This window comes from Bufo bufo, chromosome 5 (genome assembly GCF_905171765.1).
Source record: "Bufo bufo chromosome 5, aBufBuf1.1, whole genome shotgun sequence".
Lineage (NCBI taxonomy): Eukaryota > Metazoa > Chordata > Amphibia > Anura > Bufonidae > Bufo > Bufo bufo.
The window spans coordinates 42,086,557-42,096,579 of NC_053393.1; the positions used below are offsets into that span (position 1 = coordinate 42,086,557).

At 46.5% G+C, this 10,023-nt stretch overlaps 1 protein-coding gene across 2 annotated transcripts in view; it reads left to right on the forward strand.

Annotated features, from left to right (window-relative positions):
* Positions 1-8,663, forward strand: part of WASHC5 (WASH complex subunit 5) — a 69,819-nt gene extending 61,156 nt beyond the window's left edge. For both annotated transcript variants that reach the window (XM_040431668.1, XM_040431669.1), the window contains exons 27-29: positions 6,357-6,510; positions 6,596-6,683; positions 8,352-8,663. In XM_040431668.1, the coding sequence (XP_040287602.1) occupies positions 6,357-6,510; positions 6,596-6,683; positions 8,352-8,408 (299 nt within the window). In that variant the 3' untranslated portion in view covers positions 8,409-8,663. The remainder of the gene's footprint in view (positions 1-6,356; positions 6,511-6,595; positions 6,684-8,351) is intronic.
* The last annotated feature ends 1,360 nt before the right edge of the window (positions 8,664-10,023 follow it).

The window sequence follows — 10,023 nt, forward strand, 5'->3', positions numbered from 1 at the left end:
CAGTACGATTACCGCAATACCATATATATATATATATATATATATATATATATATATATTTTATTTTTATTATTTGTATAATAAAAAACCTTGTGTTTATCACATTCAGTAACATTTTTGTTTCCTCCTATGCAGCTAATTTTTTTGCAGGACGACATTTTTTATAGCACCAGTTTGCAAAAATTAGAGTTTTATGCCGTTTTTTTGGATCTGGGATGAACAAAAATGTGAAAACTTCAGAACTCAGGTCACTAGAGATGCAGTGATAGGACACCAATTTTATGTCTAGTTTTTCTTTTATAATTTTGTAAAGGAAAAATAGATACTGAATATGACCCCAGCAGCCAACAGTAAAAACATGTGATGCTTTACTGTTCACCTGCAATATACTGTAGATGTAATATCATCATGTCAAATAATTATACCTAAAGGGAAATCCAAAAGATGACGTTGGTGAACTCAGTACTTTCAAACCATCTCTGATTGCCATGGAGAAAGACCATTTAGAGAGAGTAAGCCCCTTTGACGCTGCACAGAGATTTCTCTTACTGAAAATCTGACTTAAAGGGGACCTTTCATTGGTTTGTAGTAAGGGAGATAAATATCTGTACCTGCGGGGTACCCCCCCGCTGTGCTGGCACCCTGTCTGTTTTTTTTCTAAATAGCGCTCCTGGGCCCCGTTATGGCCCCTGCAAATTCCACACTTAGTATGCTAATACAGAGCATCGGAGCAATGGGGAGGAGACGCAGTCTTTCTCTGTGGGCGTCTCCTTCTCCCCTGGCTGTAACACTGTCCAATCACAGCGCAGAGCGTCACAGCCAGGGAGAAGGAACGCCCATTGAGAAAAAGGGCAGTCTCCTCCCCATTGCTCCAATGCTCAGTATTAGCATACTAAGCATGGAATTTGAAGGGGGGGCCATAACGGGGCGCAGGAGCGCTATTTTAAATAATCAGCCAGGGTGGCAGCACAGTGGAGGGTACCCCGCAGGTACAGATATTTATCTCCTTTACTACACACCAATGAAAGGTTCTCTTTAACATTGTGAGCACACTGCCATTGATTTGAAGGGACAGTTGCTCAGGCTCTGTTCACAACATATGCTCCAAATGCATCCATAGAGTATAATGTGCGATTATCAGAGCCTTACAATGCGCCAGACTTTAAAACGAATCTGTCATCGTGATTCTAGACTTTTATGTTCGGTAAGGCTACTTTCACACTCGCGTTTTTACCGGATCCGGCAGGGTTCAACAAAAACGCTTCCGTTACTGATAATACAACCATCTGCATCCGTTATGATTGGATCCGGTTGTATTATCTGTAACATAGCAAGGACAGATCCGTCATGAACTCCATTGAAAGTCAATGGGGGACGGATCCGTTTTCTATGGTGTCAGATTGTGTCAGAGAAAACAGATCCTTCCCCATTGACTTGCATTGGGGGTCATGCCGGATCCGTCTTGCTCCGCATCCCAGGACGGAAAACAAACCGCAGCATTTGATTTTATTTGATTGAACTTTGTCATTACACATGTATAATACAGGGTAACGAAATACAATTTGCATCCAATCAGAAGTGCAAAGAGCAGCAAGTGCAATAAAAAACAAGTTATATACAGATAAGGATAGTGTAGAAAGTAGGAATAGTTATGTACAGATAGGTTAAGTATACAGATGTTTATATTGCTATATAGAGAGCAAATATACAGATGTACTATGGACAAATAGATGTACTGATGTATACATACAGTATAAACAGATATGCAGATAAACTGTTTCTATATTGCTATACAGGCGGAAAATATACAGATGTACTATGAACAAGTATACAGATGTACTATATACAAGTATACCGATGTGCTACGTATATACAGATTTACAGATGTATAGTAAACAGATCTGCAGAATGCTATGAATATAGCTCCAGAAGTGGAAGAGTAGCGCTATGGACAGACTATAATAGTGAACAGTGTAAGTACGTACTATAACAGAGACTTATGCTATGACAGTGTTCAACTATAGCAGAAACCAATGTGAACATACCGTGAATGTTGAGAATGAATGAATGACAGTCATGATCATGGTCATTGGGAGGGATGGAGGGAGGAGGAGTGTAGAGGGTTAAGTGAGTATGGATGAAAGGGTTCAGCGGGGGACTGAGTTCAGTAGGGTGACAGCTGTGGGGAAGAAGCTGTTCCTAAACCTGCTGGTTTTTAGTCTGAAGGTTCCTGTAGCGCCTTCTGGAAGGAAGGAGCTGGAAGAGTTTATTGGCAGGATGAGAGGAGTCCCTGAGAATGATGCGTGCCCGACGTAGACATCTCTTTTTGTGAACATCCTCAATAGCAGGAAGTGGAGTCCCTGTGATGCGTTGGGCGGTTTTCACCACCCGCTGCAGTGCCTTGCGGTCAGCAACAGAGCAATTCCCATACCAGACTGTGACACAGTTGGTAAGGATGCTCTCCATCGCACAGCGATAGAAGTGACCCAGTATGTCAGCAGACAGGTGTTTTTTCTTCAGTGTCCTCAAGAAAAAGAGGTGATGATGTGCCTTCTTCACCAGGCTGGAGATGTGGATTGACCAGGACAGATTCTCAGAGATGTAGGTCCCCAGGAACTTAAAGCTGGAAACCCGTTCAACAGCCGTGCCATTTATGTGGATGGGGTCATGGGTGTCTCTCTTCTCCTTTCTGAAGTCCACAATGAGCTCTCTTGTTTTGCTGGTATTCAAGAGCAGGTTATTGTCAGCGCACCACACAGCTAGGTGCTTTACCTCTTCCCTATAGTCAGACTCAATGTTGTCAGTGATGAGACCGATCGCTGTGGTGTCATCTGCAAACTTGATTATGGAATTGGATCCATTCCTAGGCCCGCAGTCATAGTTGAAAAGGGAGTACAGGAACAGGCTCAGCACACAGCCCTGTGGAGTAGAGGAACAGGCTCAGCACACAGCCCTGTGGAGTAGAGGAACAGGCTCAGCACACAGCCCTGTGGAGTAGAGGAACAGGCTCAGCACACAGCCCTGTGGAGTAGGGGAACAGGCTCAGCACACAGCCTTGTGGAGTAGAGGAACAGGCTCAGCACACAGCCCTGTGGAGTAGAGGAACAGGCTCAGCACACAGCCCTGTGGAGTAGAGGAACAGGCTCAGCACACAGCCCTGTGGAGTAGAGGAACAGGCTCAGCACACAGCCCTGTGGAGTAGGGGAACAGGCTCAGCACACAGCCCTGTGGAGTAGAGGAACAGGCTCAGCACACAGCCCTGTGGAGTAGAGGAACAGGCTCGGCACACAGCCCTGTGGAGTAGAGGAACAGGCTCGGCACACAGCCCTGTGGAGTAGAGGAACAGACTCGGCACACAGCCCTGTGGAGTAGAGGAACAGGCTCGGCACACAGCCCTGTGGAGAAGAGAAACAGGCTCGGCACACAGCCCTGTGGAGTAGAGAAACAGGCTCGGCACACAGCCCTGTGGAGTAGAGAAACAGGCTCAGCACACAGCCCTGTGGAGTGCCAGTGTTAAGTGTGATGGTGGTGGAGCAGTTATTTACTGATCTAACATGCTGGAGTCTGTTGGTCAGAAAGTCCATGATCCAGTTACAGATAGGATTGCTGATTCCAAGATCCACAAGTTTAGTGATCAACTTGGAGGGAATGACTGTATTGAATGCTGAGCTGAAGTCAACAAACAGCATTCTTGCATAAGTATTCTTGTTGTCCAGGTGTGAGAGTACACAGTGAAGCGCTGTAGATACAGCATCCTCTGTACTCCTATTAATTCGATTGGCAAATTGGTGAAGATTCAGTGTGGGGGGCAAGCATAACTTGAGGTGTGCCAGGACCAGTCGCTCAAAGCACTTCATAACTATAGGCGTGAGTGCTACAGGGCGGTAGTCGTTCAGGCACATTGGTGATGAGTGTTTCGGCACTGGCACAATAGAGGTGGTCTTGAAGCACGCTGGTACTACTGCCTGGGCAAGCAAGTGAAGATGTCAGTAAAGACCCCTGCAAGCTGCTCAGCACATGCTCGAAGCACACGTCCAGGAATGCCATCAGGGCCAGCAGCCCTGTGAGCGTTGATACTGTTCAGTGCGTTATGGACCTCTGTGATGGTGAGAGTGAAGGTATGGCAGTCATCAGAGGGTAGGGTTTTGGCAAACTTTTCCTTATTGTCCTTAAAAATCATTTAGCTCATTTAGCTCATTGAGGGAGGACACAGCCATGGCTGTCTGTGTGGAATTGCTGAGCTTATAGTCAGAGATGGCCTGCATGCCCAGCCACATGCGTCGTGGGTCAGAGTTGACAAAGTGTTCCTCAACCTTCAGCTTGTAGCTGTGCTTGGCCTTTCGTGATGCCCCTCTTCAGGTCTGCCCTGGACATACTGTAGGCCTGAGTGTCACCTGATCTGAAGGCAATGTTACGTGCCTTTAGTAGAAGCCACACTTCCTTGTTCATCCATGGTTTCTGATCTGGGTACATTGTGATCTGCTTTTCTGTGGTAACATTGTCAATCGTGGTGTTGGTGTATTCCAGTACTGAGTACGTGTAAGAGTCGATGTTAGTGTGAGAACCACAAGTGGTCTGAGAGGCAAACATGCTCCAGTCCGTGTCTTTAAACCTGTCCTGGAGAACAGAATCTACCCCCGCTGGCCACACTTTGATTGTCTTCACTGATGGATTCACACGGTTGATAAGTGGTGAATACTTGGGGGTGAGAAACAAAGAAAGGTGATCAGACTGTCCTAAGTGGGGGAGGGGCGTTACCTTGTAGGCTCCAACAATGTTGGACATTGGACATGGTCCAAGGTCTTATCCCCTCTGGTATGGCAGGAGAAATGTTGATGAAATTTAGGTAGCGCTGACTTTAGGTTGGAGTGGTTAAAGTCACCTGCTACAATAAATGCAGCCTCCGAGTGTGCAGATTGTTGTTTGCTGATGACCGCATGAAGTTCGTTCATAGCAAGCCCGTCATTAGCATCCGGTGGGATGTATGCAGCTGTTATAGTGGAGGTGAACTCCCTCGGCAGATAGAATGGTCTACACTTAGCTGACCTAGAGTATCTCATGGTTGAGCAATGTTTCCCAACAATGACAGAGTTCGTACACCATACTTCGTTAACATAAATGCACGGTCCTCCGCCTCTTGTCTTACCGGAATCATCTGCCATTCTGTCCGCCTGGAGAGTCTGGCGTCCCACCAGCTCGACAGCACTGTCAGATATTCCACTGTGAAGCCATGTTTCTGTGAGTATCATGACATTACAGTCCATAAGTGTCCTGTTGTCAGTGATCCATTGTCGTGACTCATCCATTTTGTTCACCAGGAACCGCACTTTAGCAAAGAAAATGCTGGGTAAAGAAAGCCGATACGGTGTTAGCCTTAGCTTAGCTGTTAGCCCGCCGCGCTTCCCGCGCCTTTGTTTGCCGTCCCTGCGCCGTCTTCGAGCACTTCCGGTCGGCCGAGTAGCCTGCGAAGCGTCGGGTGTTCGGCCTACACATAGCGGGTCCAGATCGCGTCGGCCTACACATAGCGGGTCCAGATCGCCTTTTTTTTATTTTACTTTCCATTTGAGCGCGAAGAGGCTGCCGTGGCCATCTCGCTTGAAGATCCAGCACGAAATCTCCCTCGGCGCGTGATGACGTCATACCTCACCTCGCACGAGATTTTGCGTGCGATCTTCAAGCAAGATGGCCGCAGTAGCCTCTTCCTGCTCAAATGGATGAGGCAAGTATGATTTTTATATTTTTTTTTGTTTCAGGGAAAATCTATTTGTTACCATGAAGCACAAGGAACTTCCGCTTCACGGCGAATCAAATTTTTCCTGAAATTCAAAAGTGAACTTCGATGCGCTCAAAATGAATTGCTATGGGCAACTAAGTCAGTTTTCCTTAAGGGTCCATTCAGACGTCCGTAGTTCAGGGTCCCCATAGTTCCATTCCGCGGCCCTGCAAAAAAGATAGAGCATGTCCTATTCTTGCCTGCAATCGCGGACAAAAATACGCATTTCTATCACAGGGCCGGCCATGTATGTGTGGTCCGTAAAATGCGGAACGCACATGGCCGTTATCCGTGGACGTCTGAATTGACCCTTACACCAGTTTTGATAAACCTCCCACCTCATGTCCAGTACTCCTCATGTATTACTGCAGATCATGGTGACAGATTCCCTTATAGAAATCTCTGTGTGGTGCCAAAGGGCTTCGATCTCTCTACAGAGCCCTTTTATTCTGGACATAAGTGGTGACCGGCCAGGTTCTGGTTGCAGATGATTGCTCCCCTGCAGACACTAGATATACCGTACATGTGGATCCCTAATACGCCGGCATCTCGATCTATTGATATGACTGTGCCTCATTGCCAGGTATGACGTGCAGGAAGCCAGCAGACGCCATTGACTGGCTGCCGTTAGTACTTGGCCTCCTGACGTTGCTGAAGCAGTTCCATTCCCGATACACGGAGCAGTTCCTGGCACTTATTGGGCAGTTCATTCGCTCGTCCATGGAGCAGAGTACAAGGTGAGACGACCACAGCCATACGCTTTATCCCAGCCAAGTGCTACGAGATACAAGCCTTTTGACTTCTTTTTTTTTTTGGTTACAGCCAGAAAATCCCAGAGATGCCAGCAGACGTGGTTGGGGCGCTCATGTTCCTTGAAGATTATGTTCACTTCACCAAGCTGCCTAGGAGGGTAAGTGCGTGTACCCCCATTGTCCAATCACTGTAAGTCCCCCATGGTGCTTTTCCATCTCATACAGGCAGCCAGGTCCTTAGAGGGGACTGTCTGGTGACATCCCTGTTATCTGGCACGCCCTAAGGTTCGTCTGTGCATATCACATTGTACTAGTATCTAGAAATATGCCAGTGCATTAGGGCGTCATGAAAAAAGGGGGTAAAGTAGTGTTCCCATACTGAGACTAATCACAAAAAAAGTTATCCCTCTGCTGTCTGGACCGTAAATACTCGCATTTTCCCCTATAACTATTCTGAAGGGTTTTTTTTTTGGTGTTTTTTTTTATAATAACTTTGCATTGTGCCATTCCTCTTTTATTCCTCCTGGAAATGTATAAATGAATTGACAACTGGGGGATACTGTTTCCTTTGTCCCCACTGTGTCAGCACACACACCCTGTTGATAAAGAGTAATAGTAATTCCCAGTTAAAAATGTATTTATGTATTTCCAATAGGAATAACATCTTCTTTAAAGCAATTTTTCTTCAGCCTCATTAAAAAAAATTCCCATGTTCATGCGCTGATTCTGTTTATTCACTCCTGATATTTTTTGTGTATATTATTATTATTATTATTATTTTAAAGGTTTATACAAGTTATGGTATACACTTTATTTAGCAACTTGTTAACAAAGGCGACAAAACCCTTCTATAAGTTGTCTCGGAGTTCTGGAAAGGTTTTTGGAAATCTTTATCCATCTCAGATAGCCACTAGGGGGAGCACTGTTTTAGGCCTTATTCATATGTCTGTTTCCGATTTTGCCATCCACATTACCCTGATCTATGAAAAACAGTACACACATGGCTTCTGTTTGCTCTCACCACTGTACTTGAATGGGTGAGTCTGATCTGCAAAAACGGACATTTCTCCTGGCGAGAAAAATGGCCGTGTGAATAGGGGGAATAAATGATGTGCCTCTTAAAGGAGCAGTGTCACGAAACATATTCTACTTTTCAAACCAGCACCTGGATCTGTATAGCGCCACATGCTCAATTTGATCCTTCAACTGCCTCCTGAGCTGTGATGGGGAGAGAGCTGCAGCATAAAGGACACACCCCCTGAGCTGTGATAGGGAGAAAGCTGCAGCAGAAAGGACACTCCCCTTGAGCTGTGATAGGGAGAGAGCTGCAGCAGAAAGGACACACCCCTTGAGCTGTGATAGGGAGAGAGCTGCAGCAGAAAGGACACACCCCCTGAGCTGTGATAGAGAGAGAGCTGCAGCAGAAAGGACACACCCCTTGAGCTGTGATAGGGAGAGAGCTGCAGCAGAAAGGACACTCCCCTTGAGCTGTGATAGGGAGAGAGCTGCAGCAGAAAGGACACCCCCCGAGCTGTGATAGGGAGAGAGCTGCAGCAGAAAGGACACATCCCCTAAGATGTGATAGGGAGAGAGCTGCAGCAGAAAGGACACACCCCTTGATATAAATCTAGCAGATCAATAAATGTGAAGATCTCTGGATCCATGTGAGATACAGGGCTGGTTCTAGCTTTGTTAGAATGAGACTGTCATGTACTGTATGATGTCTGATTTTCATTTCATTTTCTGATTCCAGACAATGTATATCCTGGACCCTCTCCTACTGACACCTGTACTAATGGTGATCGCCATGTTTGTTTCTCTTGCAGGTGGTGGAAGCTCACGTGCCCAACTTCATCTTCGATGAGTTCAGAACAATCATTTGATTGGAGAGAACCATGAAGTTTACATCCTATCCCCCTGGACAGCGGCCATGCAGCGCTCCTGGCCTGTGACCTACCTGTGTAGTACTGGTCATAGTGAAGACCAGAGCCGGTGACTAGCCGCCCAGTTAGTAGTCTGGTTAACCCTTGCAGACCTAACACAAGGACATCTCTCCAATAGCACTATAAGCCACACTCATATTCATCTCTAAATGACTTTTGGGTAATAAAGTAATGTACTTTTCATAATGAAATGAGGCAGACGTCGTGTCCGACTTTTTCCAACTATTTCTGTGAGTCCAAGTATAAGGGTTTAATGGAGGCAGGACTTCATGATGCAACCATATAACGGGTGGACCTTAGTTTTTCTGAAACAGCTCCAAATACTTAGCATAGACATGACCAGTATGTGGTGATCCAAAACTTCCTGTAACCTCCACTAGGGGGCACATCGGACCTACTACTACTGTATACGGTGCTATGAGTCCAGTGTATAACAGTGTGCAGTAAGCCCCATAAACAGGTCCGTGAAGTGGATTTTGAGCTTTGTGTCAAAAGGGTTTACACCTTTTTACATTAACAGTAATTAAAGGTTTAAAGGGGTACGTATTTAGTTATCTTCTATCCACAACATAGGGGATAACTATTAGATCAGCAGGGATTCTACTGCTTGGACCCCGTTGTGCACTCAAAATGAATGGAGCGGCCGACCTGCCTCTCCCTTCAATTCAGAGGGCCCCAGTATGGGGTTCCCATTCTCATGATCGGTGTGAGTCCCAGCAGTAGAACCCCCACTGATCTATGCTGTAGATAGGGGGTAACTTGTCTGTACCGGAATACCCCTTTATAAAGGTTCCCCTTTTTTATATGGCAGATCCTGCTGTAAAGCGCTGTGATGAGGTGTAATTATCAGGTCTGCCGCCATTCTCCCTCCAGCTGTGCTGTGCCTGAGCGCTTCACTAAATTCTACTCTTGACCATTAGTGAGTGCTTAAAGCGATTTTCCATCTTTTGGGCAGAACCCCACATGGCTGGATTAGCAGAGGAAAACCTACTTGCCCGCTCTTCCTGCGGCTGGGTCATGGCTCCTTTGTTCCTCCTGCCACACCTGCAGCGCTCCGCCCTGCATGTCAGCATCCAGTTTGACGGCCGGAGGGACACAGTGACACGTCCCTCTTGCGTGACAGTGGCAAATGTGACACAAGGGGTACACGTCACCGCTGTGGCTGATGATTGGCTGCAGAAGCTGCCAAACCGTATGCTGACATGCGGGGCAGAGTGCTGCAGCAGTGGCAGCGAAGGAGGCAGAACCCAGCGGCATAGAGCAGGTAAGTAGGCTTTCTTCCGCGGGTCCGGCAATGTGCATGTGGCCTAACTCAATTATAGAAGCGCAGCTTAAGGGAGTGTGTGATCTGAAGATTGCTGATGATTTCCAATAACCTGCAGAATACTGATTGCTGCTCTGCAGTATAATAGGGCCACTACTGGATAAGTGACATACGGTATTTACAAAGTGACTCACCTTTAGTAGAGGATATGTATGGTCTCCCCCTCCGCTAATACAGTCATGTGACCGATACATTTAGGAAAAGGCCTACAGCTTAGGACGCTTTGTTCCT